Source organism: Sinocyclocheilus grahami, unplaced genomic scaffold (genome assembly GCF_001515645.1).
Source record: "Sinocyclocheilus grahami isolate Dianchi unplaced genomic scaffold, SAMN03320097.WGS_v1.1 scaffold972.1, whole genome shotgun sequence".
Taxonomy (NCBI): Eukaryota; Metazoa; Chordata; class Actinopteri; order Cypriniformes; family Cyprinidae; genus Sinocyclocheilus; species Sinocyclocheilus grahami.
Window position 1 is genome coordinate 663057 of NW_015506151.1, and position 24746 is coordinate 687802.

The window sequence follows — 24746 nt, forward strand, 5'->3', positions numbered from 1 at the left end:
TCTGTCTGTCTGTCTGTCTGTCTGTCTGTCTATCTATCTATCTGTCTGTCTCTCTGTCTGTCTGTCTATGTCTATCTGTCTGTCTGTCTGTCTCTCTGTCTCTCTGTCTGTCTGTCTATGTCTATCTATCTATCTATCTGTCTGTCTGTCTGTCTGTCTGTCTGTCTATCTATCTGTCTGTCTGTCTGTCTGTCTGTCTGTCTCTCTGTCTGTCTCTCTGTCTATCTATCTATATATCTGTCTGTCTGTCTATCTGTCTGTCTGTCTATCTATCTATCTGTCTGTCTGTCTGTCTGTCTGTCTGTCTGTCTGTCTATCTCTCTCTCTCTCTCTCTCTCTCTCTCTCTGTCTGTATATCTGTCTATATGTGTGTGTATGTATATATAATTAAAGACTTATTATAATTAATGTATATATAATTAATTAAAAAATATATATATATATAACACAGTATAAACACAATATATAAAGTTTCTTTACTTTCTTTTACAATGGATCAGACTTTATTTTAAAATTGATTTCTGAAAATGTGTTGTTTGGTTAATAACCTTAAGCCAAGTCTATTTCCAAATATTTAAAAACAATTATATTGTAATATAAAAAGGATTTCTTGTTCATTTGAGATGAGCATGTCACTCTGGGAATATGAATAAACTCTAAAAATGTTTTCATTATCATGTTATATGAATTTTGTATTAAATGTCCGTATAACTTGTGTCAATAATGTCTGTCATTCCTTTAGTTTTATTATAATTTTTTTTTTTTAATTTTCATAATTTTAAAGTTTTTAAAAGTTTTCTTTAGAAGTTTAAATGTAAGAGTTCTTTTTTTTATTATTACCGTAATTAAATTCAAAGTGGTCAATGAAATTAGCTTATTGCTGTAAGTTGTAACTCTGATTTGCAGAAACAGCTGCATTGCTCATGAAGTATTATCATTTGTTATTCATTGGTTCCGGAAGCAGCATTTCTTCTCTTGGTTGGGTTGCATAAGGCCATGTTCATGTTTGTATCCTCAGAGTACATATTATCATCAGAACATGGTGTCTGAAATCAAATCTGAAGCCACTGTTATGAGGTATATCATGATCATCGCAGTCAAAGCTAAAGGCCACAAAGCATATACTAAATACTAGTATGGTATTTAGGCTGTTAAAAAATTGATATTCCACATTTAGCTGCCTATACGTGTTTGAAGAAAGCACATCCTTGAGTTGATTTACTATGTTTCCGCTGAAGCAGAGGGGGTCTAAATGGTAGAAATCTCTGGATGATATCTTATGTTTGCCTTTGGGATTTAAACCGCTTTATCTAATCTTGTGTCCCCTCCAGTCCCCAGATGTCTGTTTGTCTGCAGACGTCCTGTGGATGGAAGAAGTAGGGGCTTATGAGGGGATACTCCATGGAAGACACATAGTACCAATTCAATTTTAAAGTATTCAATTAATTTTTTTAATTTAAAGTACTTTATTGGCACAATTCTATTTATATACAATATTGCCAAAGAATTATACACAAAACAAGGTATGAGATAAAAGATAGAAAGAAATGTACAATAGAACAATAACAATAAAATATAGGAAAGAGATTCATCAAAATAAATAAACAACATAAAAAACAAACAGGCCAAAAGTTTGGAATGATTAGGATTCTTTAATGTTTTTAAAGGCTGACAAGACTGCATTTATTTGATCAAAAATAGAGTAAAATAGTAATATTGTGAATTATTGTTGAACAATGTTGAAGACAGTTTTTGCTGCTTAATATTTTTGTGGAAACTGTGATATACCACTATTTAAAAGTTTGGGATAAAATTAAAAAAGAAAAATAAATGAATTATTTTGTTAGGCAAGGATGCATTAAATTGATAAAAAAAAAAGTGACAGTAAAGATATGTATAATGTTACAAATGATTTATATATATATATTTTAAATTCTGTTCTTTTGAGCTTTATATTCATCAAAGAATCCTGTAAGAAAATTATATAATGGTTTTCACAAAATATTAAGTAGCAAAAAGCAGTTTTCAATTCTGATAATAATCAGCTTATTAAAATGATTTCTGAAGGATTATGTGACACTGAAGACTGAAGTAAAGGCTGCAGAAAATTAAGCTTTTACTATATTTTTGATCAAATAGGCTTGGTGAGCATATGATTAGAAAGCATTTCAAAAGCATTAAAAAAAATCTTAATTCTTCGAAACTTTCAACTGGTAGTTTATATATAATATAAAATATTAATTTATCAAGGCGTTATGAAGAAAAAATACTGTAATATTGTTGTTGTGATGATGATGATTACTGTAATAGTATTGATGTAGTACCATCTCAAGTCCATAAACCCCTTCATTGTGGGGTCCTAATTTTTCTTTTCGTACTATAACATCTTTAAACAATCTTGTTTATGGGTGTGTTTCTGCACTGCTTCGAGGCAGTGTGGTCCTGCAATTAAGAGTTTGAAGCTGAAGGCATCAGGGTTGGGTGAGGGGATCCAGGAGGGATGCATGCTGGGGAATGAGGTTGCCCAAGGCTCTCTGAAAGCCAGATGCAGCGTTGTCTCTCTGGAATTAGGGGGTTGTTTTGTGGAGGTGATGGCTCCAGTCGGGGACAGCTTGGATTACTAAATAGAGGAGAGGAATTTCACACACATCCTCTGTGTGTGTACGTGAGAGACTGGAAAGGGGGAAGGGCATCTTAATATCCATGTTGAAACGTCATTCGGATATCTTGCTCGAAAAGTTTACTTAAAGGGATAGTCCACCCTAAATTTAAAATTACGTCATTATTTATTTACACTCATGTTGTTCCGAACCTGTAAGTACTTCTTTCTTCTTTGGAACACAACAGAAGATATTTTGGAACAGAAACTATTTGGTTACCAGCATTCTTCAAAACATCTTATTTTGTATTCATTTTTGGGTGGATTATCCCTTTAAGTCAACATGAAATCAAAATAGACCCAATTTGTTGTCATAATAGACATTTATTGTCGTATTGGGAACAGTTCGTCATTACTCTGAAATTGTTTAAAAAAAATAATTTTTTTTGTGTAATTTTCAATCAAAATGTAATGTAACTTTCCCCATTTTTGCAGCAGCTGGACCAAGCCTCCTTCTTTATATATTGTATATATTCCAGGTTTTGCAGTTGCAGAAAAGGATATTAGGCCAGTGAACTTTAGGTAGAATCAATGTTGTAATTGTTTATTAAAACTATGACATTTTTTTAAATTGAAACAAAGCAGAAATAAAGTCAAATAAAAATATTAGATGGAAAAACCTAAACTTAAAAAAACTTAAACCAAAATTACAAATGTTTCTAAAATATGTCTACTAAAAGTATTACTAAAATTAAAACTGAAATGAAAATAAATGAAAGCGTAATAGAAATATTTAAAAAATAAAACGAATAAAAGCAACAAAAGCACATAACAAAATAACTAAAACTCTTATTAAAAAAATACTAATAAATACTATAATAGTATACAAATAATAGTAAAATAACATGAGTAATGTATTCATGATCCCATAGTTGACGAGCAACAATGACACTAGACTCTCAAACTGTTTTTAGTGGTCTGTTAAGTGCAGTAAAACTAGGTGTGAAAAACAACAAAAGGGGACAAGAGACGGTACTGAACTTGTAGGGGGCACATTTGGTGAGTTGCTAGGCTTGTAAAATCAGTTAAGTTGTTAGAAACACCATATTTGGATTTTGCCGATGTTCTAGATGGTTGAGGAGGTTTCCAGTACTGATTGATGTACACAGAAAACAAATCTCTTAGAGACCACTTTGTCCAAAAGTAAGGAAAAGGAAGTTCTTAAGTAAGCTATTTTAGATAGCTTTACAGTATATAATGGAATATTTACAGGTGATATGTTTTGAAAGTTTTATTACCTTCTAAAGTGCTGCACAGATTCTGGAGCCCTGAGTAATGCTCTTCTTTCTTCTAGGTAAACACATTCCAAGTGGTGCTTGCGTACAATGAGAAGGATACTTATGCACTCTTCCTATACCCTGAGGATGGCCTGCAGTTTTTTGGGACACGGCCCAAAGAATCTTACAATGTCGAAATTGAGCTTCCAGCTCGTGTTGGCTTCACCAGAGGAGAACTGTCCTTCCTCTTCTTTTCTCGGACAGAGGGGCCGTACTACAGCGTCACCAGCAATGAGCAGTCTGTCAAGAACCTTTACCAGTAAGCGTCAGAGGAATTACCATTTGAAAATGTTCAAAATAAATAAATAAATAAAATAGCCTTTTCTTTCATAAATAATACAGAAAATTACTCAGAAATAAAAAAAAATATTATATTATTATAAGATTGTTATTAAATGTTATTAATTTGTGTTTGTTCATAATACAAATCTAACATGACATAATCTAAAACATAGCCTTTTCTTTCATAAATAATACAGAAAATTACTCAGAAATAAAAAATAGTATTATATTATTATTAGATTGTTATTAATTTGTGTTTGTTCATAATAAAAATTGAACATACCATAAAAAAAAAAATTTAAAAAAGTAAAAACAGAAGTGTTTTTACAATGTGAAATAACTTTTTTGTTTTCAACTTTTATATATTTTAAGATGTAATTTATTCCTGTGGTGGCAAAGCTGAATTTTCAGCAGTCATTACTTTTACCTTCAGAAATCATTCTAATATGCTAAATTGATGCTGAAATATACTATAAATATTACAAACAGTTGTGCTGCTTAATATTTTTGTGAAAACCATGATACATGTATTGTTCAGGATTCTTTAATGAATAGAAAGTTGAAAAAAAAATTTTTTTACAAAATATTTTGTAACAAGATGTCTTTACTGTCACTTTCAATCAATTTAATGCATCCTTGCCGAAAAATATAAATTTCTTACAATAGTGTATGTTTCCACAAACACTGAAAACAGGACATTAAATTATTATTTGAGATACATTTATTAATTTATATTAAAAATATTTTATATTTTTTTATATTAAATTATAATTTTATATATTATATTACATTATATTATAACATAAAAACATTAATTTAAAACATTTCTTTGATTAATTTTAAAATATTTTAATTTCCATGATTAAAATGTTAATATTATAATATAATATTATAACTCTCCTCAGAAAAGGAAACATAGGAGAGCCTGGAGTTTGGCTCTTCCACATTGGAAACAGATATTCCTTCCATAATGTCATTCCGGCACAGCATGAGGCTGTTTTAATCAAAGCTCCCCCAGTCCTGGTTGCTGTGTTCCCTGATGAAGACTACACAGAAACAGATGAGGAGGAGTACGATCCTATTGATCCAGACTTCCAAGATCCCACCACAACAGACTTTCTTGAGCCAGAGCAGGACTCCTCCCTACTGGAGCGTCTCAACCAGGAGGTGCCCCTTGGTCAGTCTCCACCTCAGCCCTCAGTGTCTGGTCCAGGCGAGTTTCCTCCGCAGGATCCCCATAATCTCCCCCCGGAGGACGTGACCCAGCCCCAGCGGCCATTACCAAAGCACGCAATTCTGCAGGTGTACCCGAACCGTGTAAAGGATGTCCCACCTCGCGCTTCTGGTGGTCAAGTGTTCAGTGTTGAGGAGAAAGTGGATTTTGACTCTGGAGGTGAGAGTTGAATGATTAACCAATACTGATATATATCGATTGAACCTTTGCTAAGCCCCGCCCTAAAAATGTTACTGACCAATCGTACTTTAGCAACTGTTGCCATACACCATCTCAGTAATATTGTAAATTGTGCTTGTTTCTAATGTTTGTTCATGTACAGTACGTTTCGTGTGTTTAGGTAGCAATGTTGTTATTGTTAATTAAAAGTAATTTTAACTCATTTTAAAACTAAAAATGTATTTTCTGTAATTGAAATAGACCTGAAATAAAACGAAATATAAATATTACATGAAAAGCCTTAGACTAATATAAATAAATTAATAAATGGAAAATGAAAAAACTAAAAAAAGACAACATAAAATTAATAAAACTTAAAAATAAGCTGTAAAAAAAATTAAAACTTAAAAAAAAGCAAAAATGCTAATTCAAAATATTCAAAATAGTATATAAGTAATACTACAATAATGCTGTTAGCAATTATTCAGTAATATATCCATAATTTTTATACACTGAACAATATTAAATCCATTTTTATCACTAAAGAGCCCATTTCCAGCTGTTTATGTTAATGGAAATGTCCAGTTTGCTCCAATGAGATGTTCTGTAAAGCTTGAGTTAAAAACTTAAAAAAAAGCAAAAATGCTAATTCAAAATATTAAAAATAGTATATAAGTAATACTACAATAATGCTGTTAGCAATTATTCAGTAATATATCCATAATTTTTATACACTGAACAATATTAAATCCATTTTTGTCACTAAAGAGCCCATTTCAAGCTGTTTATGTTAATGGAAATGTCCAGTTTGCTCCAATGAGATGTTCTGTAAAGCTTGAGTTAGCAACAATATCTGAGGGGGTGGAGCTTAATATTTTAGCTTAGCAAATTAAAATATACTTTAATGTTAGCAAATGAACTCATAAATTGCTAAGAATTTATACCAACACAGTTTTAATTACACAGTATTGTACAAAAATCATTTCAAAAATCACCAAAAATGGCCAAAAAAGTTATCAGTTCAAAACAAAAGTCTTAAAATTCCCATATATGGGCATGCAAGTATAATTACGTAGGTCTGTCATTTTTTTAATGCACCATTACTTTGATTCATATATTATTTGATTCAATGTTGTGAATCCAGAGAGAACTCAAGATTATGTAGGAGTTTAACCTATGACTTATGACTGAGTTTGACTTTACTAGCCTAATTAAGAGCAATTTGTCTCTCTTTCCGCTCTCTCCTGCAGTGATCCATTACTCAACCGATAATAAAGAGACATGTGAGCGCTTCCAGCAGCAGTGCAGTCAGAACGCACACTGCACAGAATATTCCACCGGCTTCTGCTGTCACTGCAACTCAGGATTCTACGGCAACGGCCGTCACTGCCTGCCAAACGGTAAGACTGGGGCGGGAATGCTGTAAAGAGAGCCATGAAATCACCAAAAATGGCCAAAAAAGAAGTTATCGGTTCAAAACAAAAGTCTTAAAATTCCCATATATGGGCATGCAAGTATAATTACGTAGGTCTGTCATTTTTTTAATGCACCATTACTTTGATTCATATATTATTTGATTCAATGTTGTGAATCCAGAGAGAACTCAAGATTATGTAGGAGTTTAACCTATGACTTATGACTGAGTTTGACTTTACTAGCCTAATTAAGAGCAATTTGTCTCTCTTTCCGCTCTCTCCTGCAGTGATCCATTACTCAACCGATAATAAAGAGACATGTGAGCGCTTCCAGCAGCAGTGCAGTCAGAACGCACACTGCACAGAATATTCCACCGGCTTCTGCTGTCACTGCAACTCAGGATTCTACGGCAACGGCCGTCACTGCCTGCCAAACGGTAAGACTGGGGCGGGAATGCTGTAAAGAGAGCCATTGTAAAAGCCACACATAACATGACCTTGTTCTGAAAGTATGAACAACATTCACAGTACATCTCTGGGGATATATTACCAGTGTTTCTCTTTCCAACACAGTTTTTTTTAAGAGTAAAGATGTATATTTTTGTAATGCAAAAGGAATTTGCAGATAAAATTTTGATTTGGCACACACTTTTAGGTATGCAAATGACATCCAGTTATTTTTCTGTCAAACGTGGTCTTTTACTGACTGCTTCACTTGCGTGCCGAGTGGCCGCTAATTGTCTGTAATTGGATAAAACAATTGCTTGTGGTAATACCCACGACTTATTCCACAGTCTTTTTATTAAGAGTTGTGGCTGCCACACCAATTTTGTGGGAGGTTTTATGTCGGAAACACTTGATCTTTTGGAAAACCTGAGCGGATTTCCCTAGTGAATCATTCGCCGGCTCTCATGGAGCATGGGTAACAGGATCTTTTCAAGACAGTGACATCACATTGGCCTTGTTTGACTGTAATTTACCTGTGAACATCGACTCCATGACTAAGTGTGAAAGAAATCTTGAGCCCTGCTGAATGACAGACATTTGTGTCTGAGAGAAAATATTCAGTGGAAAAGCTTCCTCAGCTTTTGGATATGCTTGTGTATACAGTAGGAGCTTTGTGTGGCCGGTGAGGGAGGTGGTGTAGAGGGAAAACTATCCAAAACCACTCTGAAACAGCTGAGTAACTAGAGAAATTGTAGCTTTTGAGAGCAATTTGTAAATTAAAGAAATAGTTCACCCCAAAATGAATGTATTTACAAAACCTTTCCAAAACCCTATGAGTTGCTTTCTAATATTTTAAAAAAAGTATTTTAATACCATACCATACCTTTTTTTTTTTTTTTAATATGGGAAAGGCCTTACTGTAGCTCAGACAGTAGAACGTGGCACCAGCAATGCAAAAGTCATGGGTTTGATTCCCAGTTAATGCATGAATTTCAAAAAATGTATAGCTTTAATGTATAAATGCATAAATGTATAATATATAATCTTGCTTTCCACCACTGGTTTCAAAATCCATTTGTGCCAATTCTGTAAATTTAAACTGGGCACTTATACAAACTCACACTCTTGTAAACTATTATAACTAACACTTTCCGACTAGTAGATTGTAGATGTTTTTACTTGTAGAATTAAAGGAACAGTTCACTAAAAAAAAATTGCTGAAAATGTACTCTCCAAGATGTAGATGAGTTTGTTTCTTCTTAGGAACAGATTTGGAGAAATGTAGCATTACATCACTTGCTCACTAATGGATCCTCTGTAGTGAATGGGTGCCGTCAGAATGAGAGTCCAAACAGCTGATAAAAACATCACAATAATCATCAAGCCATTGACATGACTCCAGTCCATCAGTTAACGTCTTTTGAATCAAAAAGCTGTGTATTTGCAAAAAACTAATTCATAATTAAGACATTTTTACTTTAAACTGTTGCTTCAGGCTCAAAAACAAGTCCTAACGTTGTATTTAATTGTGGAGATTATCTTGATAAGAATCATAAACATTTGTTGGTCACAAAGCATCTTTTCTGCAATAATCCTAAAAAGCCAATGGAAAAATCCCATTGGCCTTTTTGTTGAGGGAACCAGGGTGATGCTAACTTCCAGACTGGCCTACAAAAATACGTCATCCCTGCAGCACTCTATTGGTTGTTTAGGAATTTCAGCACATTTAATCCTTATTGTAACCTCTCAGATTTAGTTCTCAACACAGAGAATTATTTAGCTGCCCACATACTTGCAAAAAATCATTGTGAGTTTTGTTTTTTGATTTCGTCTCCATCTTGTCCTCAGGCGCACCTCATCGTGTGAATGGAAAGGTCAGAGGGACTGTACTGGTGGGTGGCACAGCAGTGCAGCTGGACAGCATCGATCTGCATGCCTACATCGTGGTGGGTGACGGACGAGCGTACACTGCCATCAGTGAGGTCCCAGAGCCGGTGGGCTGGGCCCTCATGCCCGTGGCCCCCATTGGAGGCCTGTTTGGTTGGCTCTTTGCCCTGGAGTTGCCAAACAGTCTTAATGGCTTCAGTATCACCGGTGAGGCCGTCGTGTTCTCATTCTCTACTTCTTTTATGGTGTAGAATGTTTGTTAAACATTTGGCCTCCTGCTGAGAGATTTTAGGCTTAGAGGTTTTGTTCTCACTAATAGAGTCCCACAAGGGCTTTGCTAGTCTGATATTCAACGCCTGTACAACATCTACTCAACCCCTTCCCCTAATTTAAGTCAGGTGCTCCATTATATAATAATATGTTTTCACTTTGCATGAAAAAGACCTAAATATTCATCAAGCACTATTATAAGGGTCACAGCCCCCATCTGGATCTTATTTTGTGATATTCCTTTGCAGTAAAATGAGTGAGCCACAACACTGCTCTTTAATGACTTTTAATCATGTCGAAAACTAACATTTTGGTTTTACAGGTGCCGAATTCACTCACCGTGCCGATGTGACCTTCTATCCCGGTAACCAGCGTCTCAGCATCGTCCAGACAGCTACGGGTTTGGATAACCAGAACTACCTCAACGTGGACACTCATTTACAGGGCAGTGTTCCCTTCATCCTTCCTGGTGCAACAGTGCAGATGGAGCCATTTAAGGACACCTACAATTATTATCCTTCATGTAAGTTCTGGAGGAAGAAATTGGGGAATAAATATATCTGTCCATCTTTGTTTCTCGACCCTGATCCATATTTCTTGAGTGATTCTGTTTTATGTTTACCAGATTAGACTTAAATGTGTAATCTAATTAATTACACAATATAGCATTAATCACAATTATTCAGTTAAGTTAAGGATCAGTAAGAATTTTTAAATGAATTGATAAAAAATTACAGTTCAGACATTTATAATGTTATTTAAGATTTCCGTTTCAAATAAATGCTATTTTTTTTAACTTGAAAAAGAATCCTGAAAAAAAGTATCACAGTTTCCTCAAAACTGTTTTCAAGAGCGATAATGATAAGAAATGTTTCTTGAGCACCAAATCAGCATATTAGAATGATTTCTGAAGAATCATGTGACACTGAAGACTGGAGTAATGATGCTGAAAATTCAGCTTTGTCATCACAGAAAGGAATGACACTTTAAAATGTATTAAAATAGAAAACATTTATTTTACATTTTAATAATATTTCATAATATTACTGTTTTACTGTATTTTTGATCAAATAAATGCAGCCTTGGTGTGCACAAAAGACTTCTTTCAAAAACATAATGAAATGTTATCAACCCCAAAATTCTAAATGGTATGAGAAGTTGTGTTTGAAAATGGCTTAGCTATAAAAAAAAAAAAGGAAAAGAAAATGTGAGCTAAAAAAATAGATCTTGTGACGTCTCCCGTCTCCCGTCTCCTCTATATCCTTTCAGAGGAAGCTGTGTCTGATCTTGATGCACCCTAAATAAAAGCCTTTTCTCATGTTGCAGAACATGAGGTTGCTTAACAATCAAATCCTGTGGGATTTTGGGTCTAGAATTAAAGCCCAAAATTTGTTGAGAATTGCTTTCCTCTAAACTCTTGCCTTTTTCCTGTTCTCAGTGATTACCTCCACATCCGTGCGCGAGTTTACAGTCGTCTCCACTGAGAATGGAGCAGAGACCCACACTTTCCAGGTCAAACAGAACATCACGTACAGGGAGTGCAATCACGGGCCCCGCAGCAGACTGGAGACACAGGAACTGAGAATGGAACGCGTATTTGTTATGTACGTCAAAGAGGAGCACATCCTTCGATATGCCATTACCAACAAGATCGGCCCTCTCGGAGGTAGGCTGCCAGCACAGTTACAGGGTATGAATACCCTGCTGAAAACACCAAAATTGCTAGTCAATGTTGTCACATTTTGTGGTTTTGATGTGAATGTGCTGATGTCCCAGTCTGGTTTAAAATGGAAGTAGCGACTGATTTTTTCTTCTGTATTGTGACATATATCTTGAGTGTTACAGATTATCGAAAAAAGAAAAAAAATGTAAGGTGGAGACTTGGTTCTATGCATCTTGTGTTGACTGGATGTTGAGACATGCCATGTGAATGCGAGCTTGCAGGGGGCGGGGTTTAAACAGACTAAATTTGAAGAAGTCCAGCATTCATCACCAGATTGAAGTCTGTCGTTTGCACCAGAAGGTCCACTTATGACATTTTGATTAAACATTACAAATTCAAATTTAAAAAAAGAAACATATGCACAGATGAATTGTTCACAGTAAGATTTATGATGCATTTATAAACTAGATTAACTAGCATAGTAAAATGTCCATGGCTAACTTGCTTCACCATCTAAGCTATGCTGGTGTGACCACCATAATTATCCTGGTCCATCTGCTAGACCAGTAGTAACCAATATAAACCAGTTTGTACAAGCATGTAAATGGCTAGCTTGTTTAAGCTAGATTTGTATTTTTTAGCGGGGAAATATAAGAATGAGTTCGAAAGGATCTGTATTTTTAGAATTTGTAGTCTTGTGTAGGTCTCATAACCCTGGGTTAAGACTACTTTTAACCCTAGGTTTTTTTTTTTTAAAGAGGGTTAGCATATCTTTTAACCCTGCATTGCAAAGCTAAATATTCTGTTTAGCAACAGACAACCAATCATAAAGTGCCTCAATTCTTGCCTAATTAATTATTCATGAGCATTGTGCAGTTACAGTAACATTTACATGCTCATCTTGTATTTTATTTATTTATTTATTTGTGTATTAGCTTTGTTTTTGTAGAGTGTTTCAGAAGCTTATTTGCATGGTGACATTTACACCATTCGACAAGCAGTTATTTCAGACTTTTTCAACTCATTCAAATGCAAAAGATTAAGGGAAAAATTCTGAGAATTTTTTTCAGAATTTTCAGAACCTGACTTCAGAACTCAAACCTAACTATCCACGACTAATTACTATCCCAGGGTGAACTATGTGTAACATGTAACAAGATAACCCAGGATTATGTAAACTCAGGGTTTGGAATTACACTGGCTTAACAGTTTCAAGTGTGGGAAAAGCCTATCTTTTGTTTATTTTGTTGTCGTCTTCTCAATTTTTGTGGAAAATCTGCATAAAACCTTCCTTACATAGTCTCCCTGTATATGGCCTCCTGCTCATCCTTCGTTTAAACTGACCCTCATTTTTGGCATACTTTCTTTATTAACATGCTGACTGATGTGGCAATGAGATGTCTGGCTCTCAAACAGGACTTAAATTGGCTTGAGTTCAGCTGCCTTCCCATCATGCAAAATAGGAGGTCTAAGATAACCACCCCAAACCACCTGCTGCATTCTACCACGGCCCGGCATTAGACTGTAGACCCAAGGGCTGGAGAGAGAGGAGGACTGCACTTAAAATTAACTATGTCTGTGAAGTGAGCCTGTAACATTTTATGGGGCTTTGTGTGTGCAGTTTGTAACAAATCCCTTTATCCAGCGACTTCCCTTGAGGAATAAATCAAACGTTTCTTTTTTAACCCTTCGATTTTTGTGACCTTGTAAGGCTGTGTAGTTCACAAAAAAGTTTTTAGTGGGACGATGGTGCATTACATTGCACTTTGTATGGTCCTGTGGTTACTGGCTGGTGCTGTAGATGTTGACTTTAGGATGATAAGTGGGGCTGGGATGAGCATATCTCCAGCTGTGTTGTATCTAGTTCGTGGACCGAATAAGATCCAGTTTCCTAGAGTTGCACAATCGTCAAAACCTGATGTGACCTTCCTTTCGTTCGCAATGGATTGCAAGTTTATATGTGAAGGTAGAACATCCCTGCACTGCATCATAATGAATTTACTCTTCACCATTAGAGGATAAACACATAAACTAAGCCTCATTTAGGATAAAAAATTATAAAAAATAAATAAATATGCAAGAGTATATTTTCAGAGGTAGGGATGTGTATTTTGGTCATTTTAAGAGTGTTTAGTGTCTGTTGAGGACAATCTACTCCAGATGTTGATATATAACCTATATTTCGAGTGTGATGAAATTCATACTGCTGTTATTATTATGTTCACTCAGACAAAGTATCCATAACGGGGAGGTGGGTAGAGGAATAGTTGGGGAGTGATGTTGTGGGAACAGAAGGACACCCCGGAATCCCTGTACCCAAGAGAGCCATGCATGGACTCCGGCTGAGGCTGGAAAACACAGCTGCCGCTGTCTGTCCAGTGTGTTCGGCACAACTGACACATATGGTAATTAGACCAGTGCTGACACATCTAAGATATTAGATTAGACCAATTATATGTGACCGTATATCATGTCATTATGGTCCTGCTGACTGTGAATATGAAAAGTATGTAGCTGGATCATCTACACCACTCCAGTCCATCAATTAACGTCTTGTGAAGCAAAAAGCTGCATATTTGTAATAAACAAATCCATCATTAAGACATTTTAACTTCAAGTCTTCTATCTGAAATATTGCTTTTTATGTTTATTTGTATATTTGGTAATTAGTGTTGGGTCGTTCTTGAACGATTCGTTCATTTTGAACGAGTCTTTAATGTGACTCGGGAAGAACGAGTCGTCTCGGGGAGTGATTCGTTCAGTCGCGCATGCGCAACATCCTATAGATTCTGTACTGGAATTAGTCAAGTAGTTCACCTGGTTGGAGTCTTCGGGTTTTTCCGAGTCGTTCGTTCATCACGTGACAGCCCCATAAGCCCAAACCTGGGTCAGATAAGAGGTGGTGAGCTAATCATAGACTGAAGACTCAGGTAAACAATTAATTAATCTTTTCTGTTTCTTATAGCAGTTTTGTATTGTTTGTAGTGTGATCAACGTTTGCGTAAGTAGTAGACATATTAGGGAAGTAACACGTAACATTTTAATTATATTTTGTTAAAATGAACGAAATGACTCGAAAAAAGATTCGTTAATTTTGCTGAAAGAGACTCAAAGGTCCGAGTCGGTAAAATGATCCGAACTTCCCATCACTACTGGTAATGGTCTTCTGCCACTTTAAATGCTCAACTTCTTTAAAGTTGGGTGGTCCCTGATTGGCTTGTTGTTTCTATTGTTCATCAGCTGGAAAAATTTGTTCAGAAAGTGATTCCAACAGTATCGTTCCACTGTGTTGTTATCACTATAGCAGTGTTGTGGACTTTCTTATTCTCATAGGACTAGAACAACTATTACAATTTTATTGTTATAGTCCTTGGTGTGAATGAGCCTTACAGGTGACATATCATGAAAATCTGACTTTTCCAGGTTTTAAGTGCTATAATCAGGTCCCCGTTGCATCTACCAACCAATGAAACGTGAAAAAGATTAACCCAGTAACTTTGTTTTGGGAAGCCTTTTTCTGCAAGCGTTTGAGAAAACGAGCGCGTCTGATTTCACTCCCTTGGTGACGTGGCAAAGGGATCTCAGTATAATATTACCACCCCTTAATCTGTAAGTTTCCACCCACGGCACCGTCAGTTTGATTTCGCAAGCGACAACGGTGTAATGCCATGGCGAAAGTTTGATCAAAGCATGCTAACTGATTTGTCTTTGGCTGCAGAGATGAGCACAGAACACTATTTAGAGTCCCAGCCTCAGAGGAGACAACAGAGCAGTGGATTTATTGATTTATTTAATGTATATTGCTGCTGCCACACAGATCTAAAATAAACATGCAATTTATTTCCCAGCTGTTTACCTTCACAGACATAACCGACTGTTTTTGTAACTTATGTGTTTTTAACGTAAACTTGTGTGTGAATGAGAACTTAGTTTAGTACTTACTTAACTTAGACAGCCGCTTTCTGTACGTGTGCTTCGGTTGTGTGTGCTCAGAAAACCGTATATCAGAAGTTTAAACTAATATGGTTAAAAAGCATGATTTCAGTGCAATAAACATGATAATCAGAACCAAAACAGATGTTTTTTAGCAGGTTCAAGCTGTAATGGCACAACTCTATTCTGGAAAAGAGGGCGGGGAGCAGCAGCTCATTTGCATTTAAAGAGACAGACCCGAAACACAGTGTGTTTCTGCTTCCACTCAAAATAGGCATTTTCAAAATGATATAATAAATTATCTGTGGAGTATTTTTTAGCTGAAACTAAACAGACACATTCTGGGGACACCAGAGACTTATCTTACATATTGTAAAAAAGGGGCATAATATGTCTCCTTTAAATTTTGAGCTCTGTTGTCCCCCTTTTATAGAAGTGTTTCACTCTGCTTTCTATGGGACTGGTCCGGTTGAGATCCATGGAGATTACATAAGAAGTTATTTGTAGTGGCATATGCTCAGTTTGTTGCATTCCTATTTCTAATTTGGTTGCCTTCACATCTTTTCGCAGCTGGAGACCCAGAGCCCGAAGATGTGAATCCCTGTTACTCTGGAAATCATGACTGTGACACAACCGCACAGTGTGTGCCGGGCGAGGGACAGCTGTTTTTGTGCCAGTGCGCCACAGGTTTCAGAGGAGACGGTCGCAACTGTTATGGTAAGAGAAGTTATATGGAAAGCTGTAAATTCAATTCCAGGTCCTTGACACTCTGTTTAATCAGTCCAGGGTCTGAAATACTTCGGTAATAACCCAAAACGTTCGTCTTCCTTCATTAGAGCCATGCATCTGCGTAACATCAACATTGCAGGTCGTTCAGAGGTGGGGTCATCACCACTGTTGTACATTAGCACGACCAGACGTTTCCTATCCAATGAGTCAAACGCAAAGTAGAGGAAACCCACAGTGAATCATGAACGTGCCCAGGGGTCTTTCCCCCCGTCTGCTGTCTCTCATCTTCTTCCTCCCACTGTTACCAAGCCAAACAACAGAAAGACTAAACACTCTTTAGGTGGAATGTGGGAGATCTGTGGGGTTGTGGTGAGTCTGGGGAAGTTTTGTAAGCGAAGACACATTGCTGTGGCATTTCTGTTTGAGCTGCACACACATAGGCCACATCCTCAGCTTTAAGCTTGTTGGGGGGCTCAGACCACCTGATATTTCCTCATTTGAAGAGGGGGGAGAGCAAATCTCACCTCCCCTCCGGAAAACTCCCTATGGACTCATACTTGATATGCTTTATTTTTTTGAGTCCCGTATTCCAGATGATATTTGACATAGAAACGTAATGATGTCTGCATTGAGTCGATTCTGATTTAGTTGTTTGAACTGATCGCCAAAGCAAATAAGAGGTCGTAGCTGTAGGGCTGCATAAATGGCCATATTTTATAAATGGCCAAAGGCTGATCACAAATTGGATATATTGCCATCTTATTAAAAATAACATGTCATTCTAATTTGACAAGGAATCTGTTTTCTTGCGCTTAAAATGTAACATTCTGGACAGAACTTGCGACCATAGTTGCTTTTGGGAAATGCACCCCTGGATGGGAAATTGTTATAGAGTATATCAACTGCAGCAGTGCATATATGCATAATATCAGAATCAAGATGAATGATTCATCTTAGATATTTGCATGAAGTTAAAACTTTTCCCAGCTGTTGCATCGCTGAACTCACCAATATAGCACTGTAAAAATAAAATAAAAATGTTTTAATAAAAATTTATTTTTTTACAAGTAAAATTGCAAGTTGGAAAGAATATTGTGGAATAATTAACACTAATACGATTGAAAATATGATTATTAATTAATATTGGTAATAATTGTGTTTATTTTGATGTTACAAATTACCTGCTGCAACCTAATCGGAAATGGTGCTGAACACAAACAGCAATTTTACTACAAAAATTACATTTTTAGATAAAATAATATTTAATAATATATTTTTTAAAATAAAAAATATTTCTGAGAATACATTTATGATTCATTTTATTTGATTCAAGGAATGGCTTATTTAATAACAGGTTGTTTGGAACAAATGGATACCAATTAAAAAATAAAATTTTCTTTTTTTGCACGTAAAAATAAACATTCTGGATGAGAAAGCATTATGGAGCAGTGCATATTGCATATGAATATCACAAACAAGATGAATGATTCAAAATAACTCTGACAGTTTCTAAAGAAGAAATTTTCTGTGGATCGTTTTAATTAAATTAAAAAAGTTAATAAGCTCATTTTCATAAAGTTAACATCAGCTGTTTTAAATCACTGGATTCACCCATAAAAAAAAACTATTATTTTCTCATTGAAATTGAATGACTTATTGCTGCTTTGCCATTTTTTCACAAATCTGTGAGAACCGCATAAGGGATGGGGTTTTTTATGAGTAAATGTTGGAAAGAATATTGTAAAACAATTAATATTTTAGAAGTGATTCTTTTGAATCATCCGAACAAAGCAATTCACCAGAATAAATCAGATTTCCCAGTGTGACCCTGAAGGCACTGTCTACGTTTGATTATGTGTGTGTGTGTGTGTGTTTTCAGGCATCATGTTCCTATTAGAGGATAATTTTTTCACCTGTCTGAACTCTTCACTCTAGAGTAGATAATAAGGGGGTCAAGGAAAGAGAGCGGAGAAAAATGAAGAGAGAGAGGGGGACCGTGTGTTCCTTACCCTCCCTGTAATTAACAATGATCAAAACCAGGTCTCCTGCTGACCAGCTCTTAACCCACCCAGAGCCTCAGGCCTGTTCCCACGCACTCCGACAGGGACTAGATCCCTTGCTATATTTATATATTTGCTATAAAGGCATGCTTTATCCCTCCAGCACCTGACTGACATATTTGACGCACACCAAAGCACCTCATATAGCTTTTTTAGACACCCAGCGTCCAAAACAATGAGTCTTGCAGTGTTATTGGCTAAGAGTAGAGCATTATGGGTTGTAATTGAGCAGTTGTTCTCTCTCTGTAGATGTGGATGAGTGTGCAGAAGATCTGAGGTCCTGTGGTGCTCATTCTTACTGTGTGAACCTGCCTGGAAGCCATCGCTGTCAGTGTGAGAGCGGATTTGAGTTTGGATTTGATGGCCGGACATGTCAGGGTAAGAAACATCTTCATGTCCTGTGCCTAACAAACTTGTGTATTCCACATCGGATATTCTTATTTATCATTCAGAAACAAATGTACATTTGATGCTTTACAGGAATTGGGCGGCTTTGAATGAAAAAAAATGGCATGCCATGCAATTATACATATAAAATTACTATATGAAAATTACATTTCCAAACAGTCAAAGTAATTAATTATTTAATTAAATTAAATAATTTATTTACATTATTTGTTGTTGTTGTTTATTCATTTTTCCTTTTATTATTTTTATTGCCACAAGTCTAAGACCTAAAGTTATCTGTGTTGATATCTTAAATAAATTCGTCAATGGCTTTGTTTGGAAGTATATAATATAAACTATACTACTCTGTCTGCAGAATACAGTATTTACTCATAGAATGTCCATATAGCATTATTTCTTGACTTATTATTTGTTTGGACTGACAGGATTTTTTAAAATCTAATATAAATTATTAAAATCTTTTAAATATTAATATTATCTCATTAAAATACACTACTTTTCACCTATGACCTTTTTGAATGAATTGAATACTTTTATTCAGAAACAATCAATTCAGTTGATCAAAAGTGACAGTAAGGGCATTTGTAATGTTACAAATGTTTTCAAATAAATTCTGTTCTTTTGAACTTTCTATTAATCGATGCATCACGGTGCCCACAAAAATATTAAGCAGCCCAACTTTATTCAACATTGAAAATAATAAGAAAAGATTGTTGAGAACCAAAAAGACTGAAGTAATAGCTGCAGTAATTTATTCACAGAAATTACATTTTCAAATATATTTAAAAAGAAGGCAGTTAATTTAAATTGTAATAATATTTCACAAAGTGACTGTGTTTTTACGGTATTTTTGTTCAAATAAATGCAGCCTTGGTGAGCAACACCAACCTTTTAAACTTTTTTTTCTAAGATAAAAACTGGATGCTGCTTGGCATCCTACGGTTTTAAATGTTTATTGTTATACTCTACGCTGTCCTATTTCACATACTATATTGCACAGTATGCAGTAAATCTAAATGAGCTTCTAAGAATATGGTCATCAGTTTATATGTGACTCAGTCTGACTTGCATGCTGTCAGTGGGATGTGATGTGTTGCAGAGGTTAAATGTTGGTAAATCACAGGCTCATTCTCTCAGCTGAATGCTGTAGGTGAAGGGTTTGCAGTGCAGAGAGAAGCATGGGTAACCAGAGATGCTGGGGAAGGGAGGGTATTTTTGAAACAATGACCCAATGTCCTCGCTCAGGGAATGTGCGTAGGAGACGAGCAGCTGAAGAACACAAGGGGGTCAGAGGACAGTTAACTCTTCTCCTTCCTGTTCAGTGCGCTCTGGTCTTTGACGGGATAGTGGGAGTTTGGAGCAACAGCTAGTATGACTCAGACTAACATCCTGAGAAAGCGGTTAATGTGGTGCTTGTTGAGTTACAGAGTGAGCGTTGTGTTTTGTGGTTTGTGCAGATGTGGACGAGTGTCGTGACCAGCCGTGCCACACCCAAGCCTTGTGTTCAAACAGTCGGGGATCTTTCCAGTGCCAGTGCCAACCGGGATACCATGGAGATGGTTTCCTGTGCCACCCTCAAAATGGTAGTTGTTTGCAGATTTGGATTTGAACATTCTTTTATTCAAGTAAAGTCCCAAATTCTATAATATCTGGTTCATTTGCATTGAAGGTCGTCCCAAGACCCAGTGTGAGCAGCACAGAGACAGTCTTCAGAGTGGAAATGGTGGTGTTCCTCTGGTAGGAGCCTTCATCCCTCAGTGTGATGAGGAGGGTCAGTACAGGCCGCAGCAGTGCCGCGGGTCCACAGGTCACTGCTGGTGTGTGGACAGTAGAGGACAGGAGAGAGCGGGCACCCGAACTCCACCTGGAGCCCCGAGAATAAACTGTGACGAGCCGGGTAAGAAATAGGCCTCTCTCAATAGGTCATCTGTCCTATTTTATAAAATATTTCATTTTTTAATCAATTAATTGTCATTGGATCTGTTATAGAGTGAATTACTCTTTTTGTTGGAATATCTCCAAATTCTAAATGTTTTATATATTTTAGATGCTGTGACTTTAATGAAATTGATATACTTTCATAGTATTTATTATAATTTTGACATAGCTTTTATTTTTATATTTGCTGTTTTCATTTTAATTATTTGAGTGTAAGTTTTAGTCATTTTAATATGTATATTTGCCATTTTTATAACTTTTTTAATATATCTATTAATTGTAATTTATTTATTTTTATTTAAGTTTTAGCAATTTTAGAAATTCAACTCAAACTTATTTTATTTCTGTTAGTGGCCAAGGCAACATTTCAGTTTTTCTTTTTTATAAAAAATTTTAAGTTTACATTTTTCATTTGATATTTTGTTTTATTTTAGTTAGGGGAGGTTGAATGTCATCAGAACCACCAGTAACATGAATTTTTTATCAAAAACTCTGTAACTTTATTGAAGTAACTTTATGGCTAAGGTTTTTGTACTGAGGGGTGTGATGGGACAATAACAAACCTCTTGTGTATGTCATGTGCCTCCAGTGCATCCCAAGACCCAGTGTGAGCAGCACAGAGACAGTCTTCAGAGTGGAAATGGTGGTGTTCCTCTGGTAGGAGCCTTCATCCCTCAGTGTGATGAGGAGGGTCAGTACAGGCCGCAGCAGTGCCACGGGTCCACAGGTCACTGCTGGTGTGTGGACAGTAGAGGACAGGAGAGAGCGGGCACCCGAACTCCGCCCGGAACCCCATCTAGAAACTGCGATGAGCCAGGTAAGCAGTAGTCTACAGCAGAGGTGTCCAAACGTTTTACTATGAAGTGACAAATATTAAACTTTATTGAAGGCCATGGGCTGAAAGTATATTTTGCATTATATCTAACTATAATATATTAAATTTGTATTTTTTTATTTCATTTATTTTCTGTATAATTAAATGCAAAAAATACAACAAAACATGTAAAAAAAATACAAATAAATATATGCTTCAGTAGCATGTTTTCCCCGGTTTTTCCTGTTTCTTTGATACACATGGCGGGCCAAATCCAGGTCTTCAAGGACCAACCTGGTGTGGGCATCTTCAGTCTCCAGGAACTTTTATTTTTTGGGAAATGATGTCACAGTCCTCTCTCAATAAGTCATCTGTCATATTTTAAATAATATTTCAAATTTTTAGTAATTAATTATCATGGGATCTGTTGCAATTAGTCTTTTTGTTGGAATAGACTGATCATTCTAATATGCTGATTTGATGCTCAAGAAACATTTCTTATAATTATCAATATGGAAAACAATTGTGCTGCTTAATATTTAGGTGGAAACGGATTCTTCGCTGAATAGAAAGTTCAAAAGAACAGCATTTGTTTGAAATATATTTGTTTTTTGAAACAATGTGAAAGTCTTTACTGTCACTTTTGATCAGTTTCATTCATCTTTGCTGAATAAAAGTGTTTATTTCTTTTAAAAGTCCCAAACCGAAACTTTTGAATGGTAGCGTATCTCCTCAGTACAAATTCCACATAGGCCAGTTGCAGTCTGGGAAAACAGGCCCTTACCCTGAGTTTAAGGAGGATAGCATAAAAATGTGAAGATATACACCTTTACTGTTGTAGACATATATTGCATTCCTCTCTGAAAAAATGTGGGATTTTAGGGAAGGTTGAGGTTGTCAAAACCATCTGTGTTTACATGGGCAATATTAACATCTTCAATATTATGATCAAAACAGATAATAACTTTTTTGGAGTTTAGAATTTGCCAACTCTTTAACTTGCTGAAACCCTTTCATTTCATATAAACAAGGGGTTGAGCAAAGGAGTGTAACAAACCTCTTGTGTATGTCATGTGCCTCCAGTGCGTCCCAAGACCCAGTGTGAGCAGCACAGAGACAGTCTTCAGAGTGGAAATGGTGGTGTTTCTCTGGTAGGAGCCTTCATCCCTCAGTGTGATGAGGAGGGTCAGTACAGGCCGCAGCAGTGCCACGGGTCCACAGGTCACTGCTGGTGTGTGGACAGTAGAGGACAGGAGAGAGCGGGCACCCGAACTCCACCTGGAGCCCCGAGAATAAACTGTGACGAGCCGGGTAAGAAATAGGCCTCTCTCAATAGGTCATCTGTCCTATTTTATATAATATTTCATTTTTAAATTAATTAATTGTTATGGAATCTATTATAGAGAGGTATCAATTGCTTTTTTTGTTGGAATATCTCCAACTTCTAGATGCTTTATAAATTTTAAATGCTGTTATTTTAAAATCATTTATATTCTGTCATAATATTTATTACAATTGTGACAGTTTTATTGTTATATTTTCAATTTTAATTATTTTAGTGTGAGTTTTAGTCATTTTTTTATGTGTATCTGTCATTTTGTAACTTTAAAAAAAATATTTCTATGAATTGTAATTTATTTTTATTTATGTTTTATTCAACTCAATCTTATTTTATTTCTGTTAGTATCCATGGCAACCATTTTTCTGGGTTTTTTTTCTGATTTTTAGGTTTATATTTTGCATCCGATATTTTGTTTTATTTTAGTTCAGCTTTATTTCAGTTAACAAAAACAATTTTAGGAGGTTGAATGTTGTCAGAATCTCCTGCAACTTTAACTTTATCAAAAATTCTGTAACTTTATTGAAGCATCTTGTACTGAGGGGTGTGATGGGAGTGTAACAAACCTCTTGTGTATGTCATGTGCCTTCAGTGCTTCCCAAGACCCAGTGTGAGCAGCACAGAGACAGTCTTCAGAGTGGAAATGGTGGTGTTCCTCTGGTAGGAGCCTTCATCCCTCAGTGTGATGAGGAGGGTCAGTACAGGCCACAGCAGTGCCACGGGTCCACAGGTCACTGCTGGTGTGTGGACAGTAGAGGACAGGAGAGAGCGGGCACCCGAACTCCACCTGGAGCCCCGAGAATAAACTGTGACAAGCCTGGTAAGACAGCTGCACACGTAGTGTTTCCAGTTTCATACTGGAAACACTTAAGTTTCCAGTATGAAACAATTTTTCAGTCCTAAATAAAACCAAAACAACGCATAAAACTATATAATCACAGCTAATCGAATATATACAGCTATGTGGAGTGGGATTTTGGTCTAATGGGATTTCACTTTGAATGGGGCAGCTACTCTAAGCAATCAAACTTAAAAATTGATAATGGTGAACGATAAAATGGCTAATAAAATCCCATAGATTTACCTTACAGCTATATATACAGACCAGAACACCATAGTAGAACACCATTGTGGCACCAACTTTCGCATGGGCAACAAGTCTAAAACATGTTTGACAAGGTCACCACCATGCTGTTGTTTGTCAGTTATAGGCTTTCTAATTCAGTTCAAGTAGTTTCACATCATGTGTAAGTAATCACTCTAATTTGTAGCAGAGGTTACATAGTCCAGTCTGCCCTGTGTTTATCCAGATTACAGAGCAGGAGGAAAAGTTGAGCTGCAAGTTTAGTCCATTTCAACACTGCCAATGAATGTGTCCTCTTCTCACCATAGTTAGAAATGCCTCCTATTTCATTTCGCTGTTTTGTAGCCAAAAATGACACTGACGAAGAAGGAAAGATGCTTTGGAACTTTCATTAGATGATTTAATTAGATTATATGAATCGGAAAACATATAGAAAATACACTGGTATGTAGTGGATGTCATAGGTTCAAGTTTAGATTATTATTATTTTATAAATTATTATTATTTTAAAATAAGATGTCTTATTATTAATAATGTAATCAACAATAACAACAATCATTAAAATATTAGATTATTTATAAATATTTTTAATTATAAAAATGTAATTTTACATTATTTGAAAATATATTAATTATTATTAATCATCATCATAAAATCGATTCAGTAGTTTCACATTTTAAAATACCTTTAAAGGAGACATCGGATGCCCATTTTACACAAGTTGGTATGATTCTTTATGGTCTTCATGAAATGTCTGCAACATACTTTGGTTAAAATTCCTCAATGGTCGTGTAAAACAAGATCCTTTTTATCTTGTCAAAAACGGCTCTGTTGACAGCGACTCGTTTCGGTGCATGTCTCTTTAAATGATAATGAGCTACTGCTCACTCCACACCCTCTTCCATTTTTTTTGTGTATTCGGTGGCGCATTACTATCAAAAACAAAACTAATCCACTCCTCATTGGCTCATTGGAGTCAGCGGTCGTGGGCGGGGCTTGAGCAGTATGATATCATACTGCTCAGAAAATCTAAACGGCTTGATAATTGAGACTGTTTAGGTTTTTTGGGGATTAAAAAAAAAAGGAGTGAATGGATTTTTATCATTGTAGGGTGGTTGTGTCCACACACTGCTAAGACACATTTATAT

At 35.9% G+C, this 24746-nt stretch overlaps 1 protein-coding gene across 1 annotated transcript in view; it reads left to right on the forward strand.

The window, feature by feature from the left end:
• The window catches only part of LOC107564977 (nidogen-2-like), a 30401-nt gene that overhangs the window by 1308 nt on the left and 4347 nt on the right, over positions 1 to 24746 (forward strand). Inside the window, exons 2-14 of the mRNA XM_016250165.1 lie at positions 3954 to 4195; positions 5124 to 5611; positions 6862 to 7011; positions 9322 to 9567; positions 9953 to 10153; positions 11069 to 11296; positions 15797 to 15943; positions 18265 to 18393; positions 19881 to 20006; positions 20093 to 20320; positions 20951 to 21178; positions 22259 to 22486; positions 23107 to 23334. Of these exons, the coding sequence (XP_016105651.1) occupies positions 3954 to 4195; positions 5124 to 5611; positions 6862 to 7011; positions 9322 to 9567; positions 9953 to 10153; positions 11069 to 11296; positions 15797 to 15943; positions 18265 to 18393; positions 19881 to 20006; positions 20093 to 20320; positions 20951 to 21178; positions 22259 to 22486; positions 23107 to 23334 (2869 nt within the window). The remainder of the gene's footprint in view (positions 1 to 3953; positions 4196 to 5123; positions 5612 to 6861; positions 7012 to 9321; positions 9568 to 9952; positions 10154 to 11068; positions 11297 to 15796; positions 15944 to 18264; positions 18394 to 19880; positions 20007 to 20092; positions 20321 to 20950; positions 21179 to 22258; positions 22487 to 23106; positions 23335 to 24746) is intronic.